Genomic DNA, 20811 nt, shown 5'->3' on the forward strand with positions numbered 1-20811 from the left:
TTTCCCACACCACAAAGACAAAGCCAACACAGTCCTCCCCCAACCGTCCCTCCTACACTCGCCTCAAACTCACGTCATTCTCTAGTTTCTCACCATGTCCCCTTATGAGCTCAGCCTGATTACAAGACCCATCTGCTGCTCTTTTAACACTTTCCACTAAACTGCTGACCAACTTCCATTCACGGTTTCCCACACTATCCAACATAGTATATGGTTCTCTCTCAAGTACTGTCACCCTTGCTTTCAAAACCTGTCTGTACCTCCCTCATCAAAAAAACACATCCTTTGCTCCTCTGTCCAACAACTGCCCCATCTCCAATCTCCCTTTCCTCTTCATAGTTTTCGAAACGTCACCTCCCATATCCATGTCCAGCTTTCCCACACCTTTATGTTTCATGCTTTTCAATTAGGTTTCTGTCCACCCACAACACTGAAATGACTCTAATCAAAGTCACAAATCACATTTTCCTTAACTATGATTGTGTTGCATTATCCCTGCTCCTCTCTGCAGTTTTGAAACATAGTCAAGCTCATCCTAGAATGTATTTCTTCTGTTGTCAAACTCAGTGGAATGGTCTTTGCTTGGTTCTACTCTTAGCTATCTAATCATAGCCAGAACATTTCAAACAATGTTATCTTTTCCCACCCCTCCACATTCCCAAGTCATCAACAGACATGGAATTAGCTTCCACATATACACTCACAAAATATCTCCATCTCTGCAGAGTAGGTTAGGATGCCTTCTTTCATTTTTTGGCTGTGAACCTTCCTTGATATTGGTAATAATGGCTTTGTGACCTCTAAAGATCACATTTGTGCAAAAATGCATTTCTGATCTTTGTGAAACTAAACATTTTGAAGTGCTGCTCTAGTATTAAAAGCTGCAGTGAAATTCAATCTCTCCTTCAGATATATACTTACAAAATCACAAGGGCAAAAAATTGTTTGAATTCTTGAACTGTACATTTTCACTTGAAACACAACCAGCATTTTATTTGATTTAAAACATGTAATCTGAAACTTCAGTGATCTTTACTGCCATCATGTGTACTGGTTATGGATTACATTTTAATGCATTGGTCTCAGTTTGCAGTTTTGCATTTCACATTTTAGACAAGGAGCACTGAAATCGTTAAAAAATCAGAAATAACTTTAATAAGAACTCTTAGTAAACTATAACAAGTATTTGGAACAAAATTTTGTTTTAAATTTCAACATTGAAAAGTTATATTAGAAATGAGTGGCGCAGTGGTTAGCACTGCAGCCTCACAGCTCCAGCGACCCGGGTTCAGTTCTGGGTACTGCCTGTGTGGAGTTTGCAAGTTCTCCCTGTGACCGCATGGGTTTTCGCCGGGTGCTCCGGTTTCCTTCCACAGCTAAAGAGTTGCAGGTTGATAGGTAAATTGGCCATTGTAAATTGCCCCTGGGTGTAAGTAGGAGAATGGTGGGGATGTGGTAGGGAATATGGGGTTAATGTAGGATTAGTATAAATGGGTGGTTGTTGGTCGGCACAGACTCGATTTCTAAAAAAAAAAAATTCCTGTCAAGGTCCTTTGTGAAATAGATTGAGCAGTCTTACAAGTTTTCAAGTGTGCATAGGAGCACAACACAAAATTTCCCTTTTTTCAGGTAATCTAACTCAGCTCCCAAATTGGCTGATATGGAAAACAGAAAAATGTCACAAGTATAGTGGGAGGTACTCTCCTGAGGTTGGGACTCAGACACCTTCTTGGGCCATAGTACAGGAAGCATCACTGTATCTCACCATACTATACCTGACTTTTCTTGCCCAAGTCAGAAGATTGTGGGTTCAAGTACCACTCCAGAAATATGTCCAAAGTACTGTATTTTTGGAGGTTCTGCCTTTCAGATATGGTGTTAAACAAAGCTCCTCTCAGGTGATGCAATAGATCCATAGCATAATTCAAGGCTGAGCAGTGGAAGTCCCCTGGAGTCCTGGCCAATATAGATCCCTCAACCAGCATCAGGAAAAACAGATTATCTGGTCACTTGCCTAATTTTTGTAAGGAACCTTAGTGTATGTAAGTTGGCTACATTAGAACCTGTGAAAGGTACAATATAAATGCAAGTTTTTTGAATCTGACACTGGTTGTAAAAGTGGGATCTGTTCCATTCCCCAGCACTAACACCATTCACCTTGATGAGCACCAAGTTAAAAAAAAAAATGCTTTTCACAACAAAAACAGAAGCACTCCTTTGAAACAAAAGTTTATTTTTTGTCCTGAAATAAAATTCTGTGCCGCCATAGTTAAAAGACAGCATTTGTTATTACAAGCATTCCAATCAATCAATATGTTTGAAATTAGTTTTCGGTAGTTTCATAACATACATTTAAGAATATTAGCATCCAATGAAAACATTTTCCAAGATATTTTCCAGTTTTAATAATATGGAGTCAAACATTTTGATCTCTATCCTCTGGCAGCATGATCTTGACTTCCCCTTTCATTATAACCTTTTTAGTTTCTTTGACAATACATGAAATAGCAATCCAAGCTATGGACCTCCTTATTTTAACAACATCTGCAATTGCTGAAACCTGCTCACCTATATACAAAGGTGCTAGGAAACGGACTTCCTGGAACACAAGAACACATCCAGGCATTTTGGTTCCCAAAACAGCAGACATTAATCCACAAACCAGTATACCATGTACAACTGGCTTTCCAAACTTGCTGGCTTTGGCATAATCTTCACTGAGATGTAATGGGTTAGTATCACCTGTTAACTCTGAAAAGGTGAATACATCACTTTGGGTAAAAGCTTTGGTAAGCTCAGCTCTCTGTCCAACCTGAAGATGCATAGATCGAAGAAAAGCATTTTGTAGCTTCAAGATGCTGCCTGTGTGCCACTGACCCATTGTTAATATGCTTGGAAAGATACCAAGAAAAATTCTTTGACCACTAAAAGGCATTTCTTCAAATTTTGCAACCCAGTTGTTCAACAAATGTAGAGCAGGTTGTTTTAAATGTCTGTTAATTGTCAGATATCTCAGTTCAACACAAATTCTCTACTGTTGCCTGATAGTGCAAGAAGAAATGGGGAGACCTAGACAATAAAGAGATAAAAATACTATTAATTTACTCATAAAATAAGCAAGCTAGTCATTTTAGAATCAGTTTGACACCATTTGAAGATCAAGAATACAAAGATTAGTTTCCTTGTTCCCATCCCTTCAAGGATTACTATATTTCATTGGTTTTTGACCCCAATTACAGGATTGGGGAGGAAAAGTAAAAATTAATTATTTATGGGACAGTGTGATCCTTCCCAACAAAAATGTTCCCTCTGCCTTGTTGCTGTTGTGCTTGCTCCTATTCTCAGTAAATCATGGGATGCTACCGGAAGGTGGGTTATCACAGCCTTACCTTAGCCTTTAACCAGTTTATTCCCTATAGTGGTGCGAACCAAGAAGGGCAACAGGAGAGTCTGGGATAGCACTACTTCTCAGTAGCATTCTCTGATTCTTGTTTATGAGTGTAACAATACCTATTTACGGAGGTAGGCATGGTAGGAGAGGGACATGGAGATGACTGATGTCATGCAGGCCCCCACCTGCCGAGAATGAGGCACATTAATTTCGGCACATGGACATTAAATTTCAAATTGTTGCTGGGAAGAAGAGAAGGCCTGTTACAAGGAATTGCCAAGCCCCTGGCCGGAAAGACATTTTTGCATATCAGCAGACAGTGTTTGAACAAAGGAGCTATCCCCTGCTCCCATACAATACACAGAACAGAACAGGTCAAACCAGTCACGTAACCACCCTGCTGGCCAATTTGGGGGGTTTTAAGTTGTAGAGACAGTGTTTGAACTGACAGAAAGCTCTTTGCTCCTGTCTGCTCCCATCTCTTTCTCACAGAACTGAAACCCACTAAAGACACATGAACCCCAAAAGAAAAAAGTCTACAGTGAACAAGGTTTAAGAAAAATACTGGGCCCCAAAGAAAAGCAAGATCAACCTACAAAAGGACTCAGTGAGCACAAAGAACCACAACAAACTTTTCAGATATTGCCTCAAACCTTCCCACTTTATTTTTCTTCTGCTCTTTTCTGTCTCTATTTGCATGTGCGTATCGCGAATGCATGCTAGCGTGGGGCGCGGCATGTATCCGCAGGCGTTAACGGAATTAGAGTTTTAAGTTTAAGTTTAATAAAATTTCACCTTTCTTCTTTAAACCTAAGAAAGCCTGTTTGTGCTCGTTTCTTTGCCTTATAATTGGAAAGCGGTGAACAAGGATTCACCAAGGGGAAGCTAAAAACAATGTGTTTCAAAATTCTTTTAAATCCAGTTACAGTAAGACCAGGTGCAGGCTGAAAGGGAGCCCTAGACCTCTTTCTCACCTGGTCGTAACATCGAGTAAAGGCAAAGAGTATCAAGTGTCATAGAAAGGGGGAAATTATAGGTAGATATGTTGAGTTAAATGTCAAGTGCAATTATCTGAGGGTCCAGGACAATGGCAAATGAGAGAAAGCTAATATATGAAAAGGAGGAAGAATCAGGAGCCACAGAACACGTGAAAAGGAATAGAAAAAAAATCAAAGGAGCACAGAAATAACACACGTACTAAATTATTTCTGTAAACTTGTGAAGGTGGTTTTGAAATAAACAAAAATGAGACAATGGACAATTTAATTCATGATATGCAAAGCACAAATAGTTGTGTTCTTGTTTTGTTTGGTGCTGAATGATACTGTAATCCTCAAAAAAGTTAAATGTATAATCTATCAAAAACTGCAAAATACAAAAGCTATTACACAACCATTAGATGACAGCTGAAGAATTGCTATCTTCTACTTTGTGTCTTGTGATTAAAGAGTAACTTGAAAAAATTAACCATTCTTTTAGAGTAAATACACACAATACCTGTGTCACTCTGAAAGCACACTTCTGATTTTGATAGGATCCCAGAAGGGTCAATGCACTCCACAGCTTCACAAGGCCACTGTAAACAGAGATACTCTTAACAAATCTTCCAAGAGTTTAAATTTAAGCAGTGACATCTATTTCAGTACTGTTAGCTTACAGTAACTTGTACTTATGTAGCTACTTCAAGGCAGAACAACATCCCAAGGTACTTCACAAAGACATAATTAAATATAAATGCAGATAAAAAGGAGCTATTTTGAGTGTTGACCCAAAGTTTTGTTAAAGAGTCGAGTTTTAAGGAAGGCCTTAAAGTGAGGGCGGTGGAAAGTCAGTGAGATCTGGCAAGGGAATTCCAGAGCATGGGGCCTAGATGAAGTGGGGGTGGATGGGGGAGAAATGCACAAGAGGCAGGAGTCAGGAACAGAGGCAGTTTAATGCAGGATGGGTCTCAGGCTGAAGGAGATTACAGAGAAGGGCAAAGTCAAAAAGGAATTTAAAGGCAAGGATAATAATTTTAAATTTGAGGCATTTGGTGACCAGGAGCCAATGTAGGTCAGTGAAGACGTGGAAGATGCGCAAGCATGGCTGGGTGACAGATAGGATACGGGCAGCAGAATTTTGGGTAAGCTGAACTTTGCAGTGGGTAGAGAATGGAGACTGGCCAGGAGAACACTGGAATAGTCAAGGCTGGATATGACAAAGGCATATCAGGGTTTTAAAGAACAGATAGGCTGAGGTAGGGCAAATGTGGGAGACATTATAAAGTGAAAATACGATAGTTTTTATGATGGAGAGATTATTGAAACTCAGCCTGGTTCAACCTGAAACAATAGCCGGAGAAGGGGATGGAATCGATGACAAGGGTATAGAATTTGTGGCAGGGGCCAAAGTCAATGGCTTCTGTCCTCCCAAATATTTTAACTGGAGGTAAATGCAGCTCAGTGAAGACTGGATATCAGTCAAGCACATACGCAGTAGAGAGTTTCAGAAAGAGAAAGACAGAGAGAGTAAAAAAGAGATGGTGGAAAGGCAGTGCTGGTATTGTCAGCCTGTAAACTGACACCATGTTTGGGATGATACAGGCAAGCAGGCAGCTGGGGTTGATGTGGAACAGGAGGCAGCCAAAGACAGATCCTCGGGGGGGGGGCTCCGGAGGTAAAAGTTTAAAAGTTGCAGGGGCAGGAACAGAATCCATTGCTGGAGATGACCTGGTCAGGAGATAAGTAAGTGTGGACAATATCAGAGTTGGATAACAGAGGAACTGCATTAGAGGTGGGTAATGTGGTTGAATATGCTGATAGTAGTAGCAAGGTTGAGAAGGGATAATGCACTACGGTCACTGAAGATGTTATTTGTAACATTGGGTAGTACTGTTTCAGTTATGTGACAGGGATGGTTACCCAAACAGAGATTGAATATGGAGTTGCAGTAAAAAGTGAGCATAGATTTGAGAAGCAACACCATGTTCAAGAACTTTGGAGAGAAAAGGGAGGTTGGAGATGGAATGGTAGTTTGCAAGGACAGAGGGGTCAAGGGTGCTTTTTTTTTTGAGGAGGGGATGATCATGGTAATTTTGAAAGGAAGAGGGACAGTACACAAGGAGAGTGAACTATTTACAATGCCAGTTAGCACTTTGGCAAGAAAGGGAAGTTAAATATTCAGCACTTTAGTGGTAAAGGGAGTAGGAGGTGGGTCTCATGGACAAGATGAACTTTTTTTTTGTTCTTTCATGGGATGTGAGCATCACTGGAAACGTCAGCATTTATTGCCCATCCCTAATTTCCCTTGAGAAGGTGGTGGTGAGCTTCCTTCTTGAACTGCTGCAGTCCACCTGGTGTAGATACAGGCACATTACTGTTAGGAAGGCAGATCCAGGTTTTTGACCCAGCGACAGTGAAGTAACGGCGATACAGATCTGAGTCAGGCTGATGTGTGGCTTGGAGGGGCACTTGTAGATGGCAGTGTTTCCATGCGCCTGCTGCCCTTGTCCTTCTAGATGGTAGAGGTTGCAGGTTTGGAAGGTGCTGTCAAAGGAGGCTTAGCGTGTTTCTGCAGTGCACTTTGTCTATAGTACTCACTGCTGTCACTGTGTGCCAGTGGTGGAGGGAGTGAATGTTGTAGGTGGTAGATGGGGTGCTGATCAAATGGGCTGCTTTGCCCTGGATGGTGTTGAACTTCGAGTGTTGTTGGAACAGCACTCACCCAGGCAAGTGGAGATTATGCTATCACACTCTTGACTTGTGCCTTGTAGATGGTGGACAGGCTTTGGGGAGTCAGGAGGTGAGTTACTTACCACAGAATTCCCAGCCTCTGATCTGCTCTTGTAGCCACAGTATTTATATGGCTGGTCCAGTTCAGTTTCTGGTCAATGGTAACCCACAGGATGTTGATGGTGGGGAATTCAGCGATGGTAATGCTATTGAATGTTATGGGGAGATGGTTAGATTCTCTCTCGTCATTGCCTGACACTTTGTCTGGCATGGATATTAATTGCAACTTATTGGCCCAAGCCTGACTGGTGTCCAGGTCTTGCTGCATATAGGCAAGGACTGCATCAGTACCTGAGGAGTTGTAAATGGCACTGAATACAGTGCAATCATCAGTAAACATCCCCAATTCTGACTTTATAATGGAGGGAAGGTCATCGATTAAGCAGCTGAAGATGGTCGGGCCTAGGACACTACCCTCAGGAACTCCTGCAGCGATGTCTTGGGGCTTAGATGTTTGGCCTCCAACAACCACAACCATCTTCCTTTGTACTATGACTTCAACCAGTGGTGAATTTTCCCCAATTCCCATTGACTTCAATTTTGCTAGGGCTCCTTGATGCCACACTCCATCAAATGCTGCCTTGATGTGAAGGGCAGTCACTCTCACCTCACCTCCTTTGTCCATGTTTGGATCAAGGTTGTAATGAAGTCTGGAACCGAGTGGCCCTGGCAAACCCAAACTGAGCAAACTCAGAGAAGGCATGAAGGAAAATAGGACAGAAACTACAGAACGAGGCTGGTTCGCAGGTAGAGCAAAGGGGAGTCTGAGGGGAGCGTAGGCTTGGCAGACAAAGGAGAAAAATGGCAGAGGAAGCAGACTGAATGGTGTTGATCTTAGTGACAAAGTTGGCCATGAGCTCCTCACACTTGTTGGAAACTAGGGTGGCGGGGGGAGCAGAGAAGTGTTTAAGGAGATGGTTGGTACTGCAGAAAAGAAACTGGGGGCTATTGTTGCTCTTCAGCACGATCTCGGAGTACTGTGTGGTTCTGGCAAAGGATATTGCAGGCAGGTAGCATTTGATCTAGTCATTGTTAAACCAGTTTTGTGCCAGAAACTTCCTACCTATAATATGGCCCTGTAACATACGCATGGCTAGTTTTTACATGGTTTGTGTTTTTGATAAGGCTTTTTTAAAAAAAAAAAGGCACTACTACAATGTTTTTAATTATCTAAGTCATCATATTAGAAAACGCCTTTAAATTGTTAGTAAACACACCCACCTGCTCTTTACTCTCAGTATAGCTGCCAGTGTTTCTTCTTCAAATCTCAATACATCAACAGGTAAGGCAGCTCCAATCTACAAAATTAACACTTTCAGAACATTAACATTTAGACTGTCAGGTGCAAATTTCTAAGGTATATTCAAATACATTTTCAAAAAGCATAAGGGTAAAAATGGCTACTTGCCCTCAAAAGTGATTGATAAATTCTACATTAGAATCGTTTGTGTTGTGTACTGACAATTTAATAACCATCTGACCAGGTGGTACAGCACAGACAGAGAGGTAATAAATGAAATCTTAACTGTGCTATACAGGAGAATGTCAAATGTAGACTGGGTACTTTTCCAGTGTGAAGTGGGTCAATTAAATTTGAGAGTGACTCATTCCAAGCCACCATCATACATTTCAAATGTTGCCTGCCACTTGTCAGCCTAGGCCTAAACATTATCCAAGTCTTGCTGTTGGCTGCTTCATAACGAGCGACAGTGAATGGAACTGAATATTGAATCATAAGCAAACAATGCCACTTCTGACCTTAAGTCACAGGGAAGGTTATTGATGATGCAGCTAAAGATGTCTGGAGGGAATTCAGAGAGGCATAGTGGATGATAAAGTAGCCGCTGATTATGGAATAAAGACAAGGAAGGAGTGGGAAACAAATAATTAAAGGCAACGGAGCAGGCACATATGAGGACGTATAGCTGGAGGTGACCAATAAGATTGGGTGAGATGAAGCCGTGCAGAGATTTGAAGATGGAGACAAAGTTGTAGAAATTAATTTGCTGAAGCAAAAGAAACGATTGGAGTTGAGCAAGGATGAAGTTGATGGAGGCACGAGACTTTGGGCAGGCAAGATTATAGATCATGGTTGAGGAACATTGAAGAAATCGAGCATCGAGATGAAGACAAATGGATTAGTGATGTGAAGTGGATGAGGAGATAACATGGTTACAGTCACATGGAATGCTAACTAAGACTTTGATCTGCTCAGTCTGTGTTATGGGTGAAATGGTTCTTGTACACTGTTCAGACTGCTGCTGGCAGACAGACATTGTGAAAGTATAGGACGATAAGCAGCTGGCTGTTTAGAAACCATCACAGCATTGTACCGTTATAGGCTTGCTGGCCCACTCTGCGGGAATGGAAAGGTTGGATCTGAAGAGAAGCATAAGTTCTCTGTGGCTTCTCTAACAGAGGTTTACCCAATGATATCTGGGGCTGACGGTCAGTGGCAGCTGTCCAGATTTAAGCTGGGGGGGAAAAAAGACGAACGCAAAATGTTATCAACTGATAATGACGATAAGCGCTGCGGAGTAAGGAGGTAAAGCAATGAACAGCCAAGGGGTCAGTGCTAAGTATGTAAGCTCAGTGCCAGATATCAGAAAAGGAGACAAAAGTTAGTGAATGCCACCAACATAGCTCAAAATGAGCAATCCTTTCCTTTTTCAGGGGAAGTTTTTTTTGTTCAACAATGGCAGGAATACCATGAAACTTGGTGTTTATTCTTTTTGACAACAAAGTTGAATTAGTAGGTCCAATCATGGAACTATCAAACAGCGAGGCAGGGACCAGAATTTTCCTTCTGTTTGTCATTCATCTCCTGCTGGTTAAGACTGTAGTGAATGGTAGCATAGTAGTTATGTTACTGGACTGGTAATTCAGAGGCCAGAGTCTAAATCCCACCATGATTGCTGGGGAAGCTAAATTCAGTTAATAAATCTGGAATAAAAAGCTCATATCAGTAATGCTAACTGTGAAACTACCAGATTGTCGTAAAAATCCCATCTGGTTCACTAATGTCCTTTTGGAAAGGAAGTCTGGCCTGTATGTGATTCCAGACCCACAGCAATGTGGTTGACAATAAACTGCCTTGTGAAATGGCCTAGCAAGTCAGGGGAAGGAAAGGGAACCAGCAGGCAGTGCAGGGATCCCCTGTGGCCGTTTCCCTCAACAACAGGTATACCGTTTTGGATACTGTTGGGGGGTACGACTTACCAGGGGTAAGCAATGGGGTGCAGGTCTCTGGCACAGAGTCTGTCCCTGTTGCTCAGAAGGGAAAAGGGAAGAGGAGCAGAGCATTAGTCATTGGGGACTCCATAGTTAGGGGAACAGATAGGAGGTTCTGTGGGAACGAGAGAGACTCACGGTTGGTGTGTTGCCTCCCAGGTGCCAGGGTACGTGATGTCTCCGATCGTGTTTTTGGGATCCTTAAGGGGGAGGGGGAGCACCCCCAAGTCGTGGTCCACATAGGCACCAACGACATAGGTAGGAAGAGAGATGGGGATTTAAGGCAGAAATTCAGGGAGCTAGGGTGGAAGCTTAGAGCGAGAACAACCAGAGTTGTTATCTCTGGGTTGTTGCCTGTGCCACGTGCTAGCGAAGAGAGGAATAGGGAGAGAGAGGAGTTGAACACGTGGCTGCAGGGATGGTGTAGGAGGGAGGGTTTTGGTTTCCTGGATAATTGGGGCTCTTTCTGGGGTAGGTGGGACCTCTACAAACAGGATGGTCTTCACCTGAACCAGAGGGGTACCAATATCCTGGGGGGGGAGATTTGTTAGTGCTCTTCGGGGGGGTTTAAACTAAATCAGCAGGGGAATGGGAACCTAAATTGCAGTGCCAGTGTACAGGCTGTTGAGAGTAGTGAGGTAGGGGATAAGGTTACAGGGACGCAAGAGGGCACTGGCAAGCAAGAACTTGGTTTAAAGTGTGTCTACTTCAACGCCAGGAGCATCCGGAATAAGGTGGGTGAGCTTGCAGCATGGGTTGGTACCTGGGATCCTGATGTTGTGGCCATTTCGGAGACATGGGTAGAGCAGGGGCAGGAATGGATGTTGCAGGTTCCGGGATTTAGATGTTTCAGAAAGAACAGAGAAGAGGGTAAAAGAGGGGGGGGTGTGGCATTGTTAATCAAGGAAAGTATTACAGCGACAGAAAGGATGTTTGAGGACTCGTCTACTGAGGTAGTATGGGCCGAGGTTAGAAACAGGAGAGGAGAGGTCACCCTGTTGGGAGTTTTCTATAGACCTCCGAATAGTTCCAGAGATGTAGAGGAAAGGATAGCGAAGATGATTCTCGACAGGAGCGAGAGTAACAGGGTAGTGGTTATGGGGGACTTTAACTTTCCAAATATTGACTGGAAATACTATAGTTCGAGTACTTTAGATGGGTCTGTTTTTGTCCAGTGTGTGCAGGAGGGTTTTCTGACACAGTATGTGGACAGGCCAACCAGGGGCGATGCCACATTGGATTTGGTACTGGGTAATGAACCCGGCCAGGTGTTCGATTTAGATGTAGGTGAGCACTTTGGCGATAGTGATCACAATTCGGTTAGGTTTACCTTAGCGATGGGCAGGGACAGGTATATACCGCAGGGCAAGAATTATAGCTGGGGGAAAGGAAATTATGACGCGATTAGGCAAGATTTAGGATGTGTAGGATGGGGAAGGAAACTGCAGGGGATGGGCACAAACGAAATGTGGAGCTTATTCAAGGAGCAGCTAATGCGTGTCCTTGATAAGTATGTACCTGTCAGGCAGGGAGGAAGTTGTCGAGCAAGGGAGCCGTGGTTTACTCAAGAAGTTGAAGCGCTTGTCAAGAGGAAGAGGGCGGCTTATGTTAGCATGAGACGTGAAGGCTCAGTTAGGGCGCTTGAGAGTTACAAGCTAGCCAGGAAGGATCTAAAGGGAGGGCTAAGAAGAGCAAGGAGAGGACACGAGAAGTCATTGGCGGATAGGATCAAAGAAAACCCTAAGGCTTTCTATAGGTATATCAGGAATAAACGAATGATAAGAGTTAGAACAGGGCCAATCAAGGATAGTAGTGGGAAGTTGTGTGCGGAATCAGAGGAGATAGGGGAAGCGTTAAATGAATATTTTTCATCAGTATTTACAGTAGAGAAAGAAAATGTTGCCGAGGAGAATACTGAGATTCAGGCTACTAGGCTAGATGGGATTGAGATTCACAAGGAGGAGGTGTTAGCAATTTTGGAAAGAGTGAAAATAGATAAGTCCCCTGGGCCAGATGGGATTTATCCTAGGATTCTCTGGGAAGCCAGGGAGGAGATTGCAGAGCCGTTGTTGTTGATCTTCAAGTCGTCATTGTCGACAGGAGTAGTGCCGGAGGACTGGAGGATAGCAAATGTTGTCCCCTTGTTCAAGAAGGGGAGTAGAGACAGCCCTGGTAATTATAGACCTGTGAGCCTTACTTCGGTTGTGGGTAAAATGTTGGAAAAGGTTATAAGAGACAGGATTTATAATCATCTTGAAAAGAATAAGTTCATTTGCGATAGTCAGCACGGTTTTGTGAAAGGTAGGTCGTGCCTCACAAACCTTATTGAGTTTTTCGAGAAGGTGACCAAACAGGTGGATGAGGGTAAAGCCGTGGATGTGGTGTATATGGATTTCAGTAAGGCGTTTGATAAGGTTCCCCACGGTAGGCTATTGCAGAAAATACGCAAGTATGGGGTTGAAGGTGATTTAGAGCTTTGGATCAGAAATTGGCTAGCTGAAAGAAGACAGAGGGTGGTGGTTGATGGCAAATGTTCATCCTGGAGTTTAGTTACTAGTGGTGTACCGCAAGGTTCTGTTTTGGGGCCACTGCTGTTTGTCATTTTTATAAACGACCTGGATGAGGGTGTAGAAGGGTGGGTTAGTAAATTTGCGGATGACACGAAGGTCGGTGGAGTTGTGGATAGTGTTGAAGGGTGTTGTAGGGTACAGAGGGACATAGATAGGCTGCAGAGCTGGGCTGAGAGATGGCAAATGGAGTTTAATGCGGAGAAGTGTGAGGTGATTCACTTTGGAAGGAGTAACAGCAATGCAGAGTACTGGGCTAATGGGAAGATTCTTGGTAGTGTAGATGAGCAGAGAGATCTTGGTATCCAGGTACATAAATCCCTGAAAGTTGCTACCCAGGTTAATAGGGCTGTTAAGAAGGCATATGGTGTGTTAGCCTTTATTAGTAGGGGGATCGAGTTTCAGAGCCACGGGGTCATGATGCAGCTGTACAAAACTCTGGTGAGGCCGCACCTGGAGTATTGCGTGCAGTTCTGGTCACCGCATTATAGGAAGGATGTCGAAGCTTTGGAAAGGGTGCAGAGGAGATTTACTAGGATGTTGCCTGGTATGGAAGGAAGGTCTTACGAGGAAAGGCTGAGGGACTTGGGGTTGTTTTCGTTAGAGAGGAGGAGGAGGAGAGGTGACTTAATAGAGACATACAAGATAATCAGAGGGTTAGATAGGGTGGATAGTGAGAGTCTTTTTCCTCGGATGAGGATGGCAAACACGAGGGGACATAGCTTTAAGTTGAGGGGTGAAAGATATAGGACAGATGTCAGAGGTAGTTTCTTTACGCAGAGAGTAGTAGGGGCGTGGAACGCCCTGCCTGCAACAGTAGTAGACTCGCCAACTTTAAGGGCATTTAAGTGGTCATTGGATAGACATATGGATGTAAATGGAATAGTGTAGGTCAGATGATCGGCGCAACATCGAGGGCCGAAGGGCCTGTACTGCGCTGTAATATTCTAATTCTAATTCTAAAAAGTCATTCATTTAAGGGCAATTAGGGATGGGCAATATATGCTGGCCTTGCCAGCGATGCTCACATCCCATGAATTAATTAAAAATAAAACTCTTGGTGGAGCTTAAACCATGACTTCCTAGCTCACAGGTGAGTGTGCTGACACTGAGCAAAGGCTGACATGTAAATGGAATGAATAAATAAAGTATAGCAAGGTGAGTCACAGAGGTTACGCAAGAGGTGGGAGATAAGGATATACTTTCCATAGTTGGTGGGGAAAAATACAAGCTGGAACCTTGTATAGGAATGTGTGTGTGAAAGGTGTACAGCAACCACCTAAGGGTCAGCTCCCTATTATGACATAATTGACCCTTTAAATCTCACTGGGAAAGTGGGAATTTTTCCCTCCAGGAACAGCTTACTCCAGCAATGCCTGGAGATATGAGCCACAAGAAAATTATTTATCCATTACACAATAGTTCTAAACTATCTCAACTTTATTAAAAATATATTCAAGTCTTAAAAAACAGTTTTTACCCCAGAAAATATTTCATTACGTTAATCTCCTTATAAACAATTGCAATATGAATAAGGCAACAGGAAATGATTGCTTACTTTCTAGAATCTGTCATCAAGTTAGTCATACAGTAAAAATTAGACCACAACTGACGTCAAGTTGTTTTGTGGAAGGTAACTCACTGGTACAATATTTCAGTACTCAAACAAGATGAAACATTAATTAGTTTAGTATGATTCCCTAGTCAACAAGCTCCTGATTTCAGCTGTGCTATTAGTGTGAACTTCTGAACTGAGACCAGGTGCATCAATGTAACCAGGAATTAAAAAAGGAAAGAATAGATTTACATCCAACAACTGGTGAGCGCTAGTTCAGTGTTTGAAAGCAGGTTGCCTGTCCATCATTCACAGTCAGAGGCTGATATATATGACATGGAAAAATGAACAAATTTAAGAAAAGACTTCAAAAAGTTCTAAAAAAAAAATTTTAAGTCGTCAATTATCCAACCATACATCATGCATAATAATTCTATGCTTTTCTACTCTGAAAAACAAAAAATGTAGTGGCAACACTGAAGTGAGCAAAACAAAATTGGCCTATAATGTGTGAACTGTAACACAGAAATGCACTTGTGTGAATGAGGAGCAAAAATGCCATAGCGATCCCCGATATTTGCTACACTAGACATGAATATGCAGTTTGCCTTTAGAAAATCAAGAGTTATACTGAAACATTTTTAAGAATTTCTATGCAATGCACCTTATACTTTGCAAGAGTACTAACCCATTAACTCAACAAATCTAAATATTGTTCAACATCACAATGCAATATTGTTAGGACCGACCGCTCCAGTCAAAGTCCACAATCAAAATATATGATTCTGATAGTGGTGGGAGAAACGCACTGTTAATTCAATCCCGTCCCTCCACAGATTGCCTAACATATCATTTGAATTTTCCAAATTAAGACCCAGCCAAACTGTACCATCTATTAACCTCCGAATGAGGCTAACCAAACCAGGTGTCTTTAAATCAACAAATGAACTGTTTAATTAGAAAAACTAAATTCTTAAACACTACAAGATATAAACAACATTTAAAACAGAAAAAATTAGAGTCCTTGCAAATTTACACTTCCCAATGAACAATGCTCTGATTGAAGTCCACGCGCAATCTTCCAGGGTCCGACGAGGAAAGGAAAACAGTCCAACACCCGAAGTTTCAAACTCCTTTTTCATACAGCGATAACCACAGTAGATCAACAACTCGCAACCACTTTCAATCAGAATTTAGAATTTTTGAGGGATAAAAGATCAGTCTAACTTCCCTTCCATCAGTTTAAATTATCAGAGATCTCTGTTTTGGCTTGACCTTTTAGAATTGAGAGAGAATAATAAACAAACAGACTAAATTCTCTCCCTTCAGTTGAAATGGGCTGAGAGCTCTTCTTTCAGGTGCTAACACACTGCTGTCTGTCTCTGTCCTCTGTTAGAACAGGCTGTTTGCACTATAAGCCAGTTCAAAATTAAACGGTAATAAATGTATCTCTCGATGCTCAGTCCGAGTGGCTGTATCCAAGGAAAGAAGAATGCACCCTTTGAATCGCAGTCTCCGAATGGCTGTATCCAAGGCAACGAGAATGCATTCTTTGACTCAGTCTTTAGAGCCTGTTGCCTTAAAGCAGTACGGCTCTTTTTCCAGCCTTAAAGGCACGCTGCATTCTTCCCGGAAAAAAAAAACTATAGGATCATAACGTCTCCGCCCCTGGTGGAATGAAACACCATTTCTGGAATGTGTTTCATTACAAAGGGTAAAAAAATATATAAATTGAAAAAACACTAACTTTTCTTTCCCGCATTTATAGGCATATACTTTTCTAAGATGTTAAGACTACAGCAACAAGTTCCACCAGAACATTTCAGTTTTAAATTTTCAAAAGGATGTTCTAATTAATCCATTTAAAATTCCCAAGCATAGTCTTCCAATTGTTTTATGTTTTCCTCCCAAGCATCCCTATTGTTCATCACCTCAGCCAGGTGAACTGCACAGCTAGGAGCACTGACCACTACTGGGTTAACTATTCTGAGAAGTTTCTCGAGTACCCCTCAACCTATGTAGCATCACTTGACACTGGAAAACCCTATCAGGTGTAACAGAAGCTGATTTTTTCTTACCCTGGGGTGTCAAAGGAATTTGACAGCATCCCTCCGACACATCTGTCTCTAAGGCACATGGTGTTGCCCATTCTGTCCTTACACCTTTAAATAAGGATTTGGGTAGGATTCTGCCTTTGTTACCACAGTGACTTTTCTAGAGTCTATGCAGGTTTGAGCCGACCCACCAGGTTTAGACATCAAGACAATCTGTCATTTCCAGCTGTCCTGTCTAGGTTCAACTAAGCTGGCCTTCAGCATACATTGTACCTCTGCTTCAAATTGGGCCTGTGTGTCTGGACCGAAGCGGCAAGGAAGTTGTTTTAAAGGAATGGTTTCCCCCCCCCCCTATACCCACATCGTGTGTGGCTAAGGTTGTACATCCTGGCTTATCCCTCCAAACCTTTTGAAACATTGTGAAAACCCTGGTTAGGACTTCACGCTGTTTTGCCTCTATGTGTAAAAGCCTATTGTTTAATTTTCCTAGCTATTCTGTATTCGCTAATTGGATAGGTGGAGGTTCAATCTGAGAATATCCTCGGCCAGCTTCTGCCTCATCCTCACTATCCTTTTCCTTCTCAACAGTCCAATTTACCTGACATACCTGTGCTGGCTTATCCTTCTCCCTGCTAAATTGTTCCTCAACCACTGGTAGAGAAACTAGTGGTGCTGGTTTTATGGCAGGTTGTGGTTTTCCCACCATTTGACAGGTATGGCATGTCCTACAAAATTGTCTCACATCCTTTGTAAGACCTGGCCAGTAATAATGTTTGCTTATGTGTGATTTGGTTCCGAATTCCCCTATGTCCTGCAAAAGAAATGTCGTGTGCTAACCTTAATAATCGTTGTCGATATTTAGGTGGTAACACCATCTGTTCAACAACTGTCCAGTCTTCGTCGGCAGGTCTATGAGGCGTCTCCATTTCCTCCTCAAAATCCCATTTGCCATATAATAGCCGTCCGGAACTCCTTTCGCCTCAGCTTCTGACAGAGCCGTTTGTGCCCTTCGGTATATCTCTGGATCAGCTTGCTGTGTTGCAATGATAGACAATCTGTTAAACATCTCATTTGGATTATCTAAATCCCCAAATGAGGTTTCAGATGCCTGGCTATCCTATTTGTGGTGCCCCTTTTATCTCCGACAATGGATCCTGTTTAGCCATTGCTCGGGTAACTACACATGCAGGAAACATTCTTGGAACTTGTTCCTGTAATTGCTCCGTTTTCTTAACTTCACTTGGTTCCTCTGTAACCATAGCAGAAACTGTTACTTTTGATCCTGCCAAATCATTTCCTAGGAGTAGATCAATTCCTTCTACTGGTAAACTGCGGACAACACCTACAGTTACTATCCCAGATATTAAGTCACTCACTAGGCGTATTTTATACAAAGGTATGGGTATACACTCCCCGCCAATTTCATTAACTAAAACTTGTGTTCGAGGCGCTCTCTGGTGGAAACTTCATATCTTTCCCCAGCAAGAGTGTTTGGGTTGCTCCTGTGTCCGAGTATAATAGGTTTTCCTGCCTCACTTACAGGATATGAGGTTACTCTCCCCTTTGACAAAAATTCATTATAACTCTCAAGTCTGACTACCTGAAAGTGCTGGGGATGTGGTTCGGAAGGGCCGGGGCGTGCACCAAAACCTGGGAGGAGCGAGTAGTCAAGGTACAACAAAAGTTGAGCATATGGGGGCAGCGATCTCTCTCCATTGTGGGCAAGAACCTGGTCATCAGGGGAGAGGCGCTCACGTTGTTGCTGTATGTGGCGCAGGTCTCGCCCATACCCCACTCCTGCTCTGTGGCGGTCACCCGAGCCATTTTCCGCTTCATCTGGGGATCTAAAATGGACTGGGTCCGGAGTGACCCAATGTTCAAACCTCCAGATAAGGGCGGGAAAAATGTACCCAACATGGCCCTATTCCTGATGACCACCTTCGCGTGCGGCTGCATCAAGCTGTGTGTAGAACCTCCAGTACGCAAACTCCAAGTGTCACTACGTGCTGAGGTTCCATCTGTCCCCGGTGTTGCGAAGGATGGGCCTGGTCACATTGCCGCGGAACGCTCCATGCAGTTGGACAGTGCCATACCACCTATCCTTCGTGGAGCAGTTTCTGCGGGAAAACACCTTTGACCACCGATCCATCAGGCAGTGGTCTGCATGGAATGTCCTCAAGGCCCTACGGGAAAAGGAGACGGTGGATCCTGTCGGACGGTTCCCCGAGCAGACCGCCAAAGTCATTTGGCGCAATGCCTCATCACCAGAACTTTCAAACAAGCACCAAGATGTAGCTTGGCTGGTGGTGAGAAGAGCCCTCCGCGTCAGATCCTTCCTGCACGCCCGAAGTCTCGCCCCCTCCACGCAATGGCCCTGCAGTGGCTGTGGTGGGGAAGAGACGGTTGCCCACCTCCTCCTGGAATGTGTCTTTGCAAAGCAGGTGTGGAAAGAGATGCAGTTGTTTTTGTCGAGGTTCATCCCAAGCAGCTCTGTAACACAGGAGTCTGTGCTCTACGGGCTGTTCCCAGGGACGCACACCGAGACAAACATCAACCGCTGCTGGACGACTATCAATTCTGTGAAAGACATCCTTTGGTCTGCCCGAAACTTGCTGGTCTTCCAGCGCAAAGAGTTGTTCACGACCGAATGTTGCAGACTGGCACATTCCAAGGTCCAGGACTACGTGCTGAGGGACGCACTAAAGCTTGGGGCAGCCGCAACAAAGACTCAATGGGGAAAGACCACAGTGTAAGGTCCCCCCACCAAGCTGAACGGAGGGCTGGATCCATGGGAAACCCCTCAAACTGTATCGGGAAAATTTTCATTTGCTGTAAAATGTAAAAATGTAATTGGCATGACAAATGTGAAATGGAAGGGTTATGAGGCAACTCATGATTATAAGGAAGCAAATGGACCTCCTTTGTACTGTTTGTATTTTTTGACTTGGTGTTGTTTGAAACTGGTAATGTAATTTTTACAGATTTTTATGAATTAAGTATATTTTGGAAATAAAAACAAAATTAATAGAAGTGGCATCACTTGTGGTATAATGTCGAGCTATTGCATTCATACCTCTCCGTGCAAATCCTTCAGCGCCGAAACGATTAACTGTTTAAAGTGGGCAGCGTTCAGCCGGAGCCCAGGGCTCCTTTCCTCAAATTCACTGGTTTAAAAAAAAAGAGAAATTGAAGTGAGTGGTGAGTCGAGCAGGAGGAACTGAGAGAACCGGGGAACCAGAACATGTTCGCACTCACAGGCCAACCTTCAGGTAGTGATAATCGCAAACATTCCTGGAAACATGCCGTTCATAAGCTGCAACCTCCCGCTGCTCCTCCTGACGGATCATGCTAAGAAGCGGTTACAAACAGCCAACAGGAAGCTTCCAGCCGCACGAGCAAACGGCCAGGCTCCGTCATTTCCGGCATTGTAAACGGGGCAAACGCCTGTCACGTGCTCCCGCTCGCCTCGCTGCTGCGCATGCGCGGACATCCCTGCAGACATTTTTGTCAACGCGCATTTGAAGGGTCTTTGTTTTCGGTTTGGGAATGTAGATTATATCAAAATGATTGGAGTATCTGTTTCAGCATTGCTTCATACAATAACCATACAAAGATACAGGGCACTCAGTATGGGGACAGTTAAAAGCAGCGTGGAGGAGGTCTGGTTGTAACAAGGGGGAAGGAAGTGAACGTTAAGAACTAGGAGCAGGAGTAAGCCATTCAGCCCCTCAAGCCTACCCCGCCATTCAATAAGATCATGGCTGATCTGTCCCAGTCCTCAACTTCTCATTCGGGTCTGCTCTGCCTAACCCTGGACTCCTTGAGATTTCAAAAATCTATCTACCTCCTCCTTAAATACATTTAGTGACCTAGCCTCCACAACTCTCTGAGGCTGAGAATTCCAGAGATTCACCACCCTCTGAGAGAAGAAATTCCTTCGCATCTCAGTTTTAAATGTGTGCCCCCTTATTCTGTAATTAGGTCCCCTAGTTCGAGATTCCCCCACTAGTGGAAACATCTTCTCAACATCTACCCTGTCGAGCCCCCTTAAAATCTTATGTTTCTATAAGATCACCTCTCATTCTTCTAAACTCCAATGAATAAAGGCCTAACCTGTTTAGCTGTTCTTGATAAGACAGCCCCTTCATCCCAGGAATCAGCTTAGTGAACCTTTTCTGAACTGCCTCCAATGCTAGTATATCCTTCTTTAAATATGGGGACCAAAACTGTACGCAGTACTCCA

General features: G+C 43.3%; 2 protein-coding genes across 5 annotated transcripts; both read right to left on the bottom strand.

Moving 5' to 3' along the window:
- Positions 1-2191: 2191 nt before the first annotated feature.
- On the bottom strand, positions 2192-2935 carry LOC137380070 (hydroxyacyl-thioester dehydratase type 2, mitochondrial-like). The gene has a single exon (XM_068051648.1). It carries the CDS (start codon positions 2933-2935, stop codon positions 2417-2419), a length of 519 nt encoding a protein of 172 aa, XP_067907749.1. The 3' UTR covers positions 2192-2416.
- A 46-nt stretch (positions 2936-2981) lies between these two features.
- Positions 2982-19986, bottom strand: rpp14 (ribonuclease P/MRP 14 subunit). Of its 4 annotated transcripts, none has more exons than XM_068051646.1 (6): positions 19824-19986; positions 19642-19732; positions 8383-8459; positions 7185-7307; positions 4889-4967; positions 2982-3069 (listed from the first exon to the last, which is right to left on the bottom strand). In XM_068051646.1, the coding sequence occupies exons 1-6, from the start codon at positions 19913-19915 to the stop codon at positions 3013-3015; spliced, it is 519 nt and encodes a 172-aa protein (XP_067907747.1). In that variant the 5' UTR covers positions 19916-19986; the 3' UTR covers positions 2982-3012. The 4 variants fall into 4 exon arrangements, 2 of the variants coding, with proteins under 2 accessions (XP_067907747.1, XP_067907748.1); XR_010976967.1 differs by lacking the exon at positions 2982-3069 and adding an exon at positions 17406-17601 and having other exon boundaries at positions 4887-4967; XM_068051647.1 differs by lacking the exon at positions 7185-7307 and having other exon boundaries at positions 19824-19982.
- Positions 19987-20811: the final 825 nt, after the last annotated feature.

Source organism: Heterodontus francisci, chromosome 19 (genome assembly GCF_036365525.1).
Source record: "Heterodontus francisci isolate sHetFra1 chromosome 19, sHetFra1.hap1, whole genome shotgun sequence".
NCBI lineage: Eukaryota > Metazoa > Chordata > Chondrichthyes > Heterodontiformes > Heterodontidae > Heterodontus > Heterodontus francisci.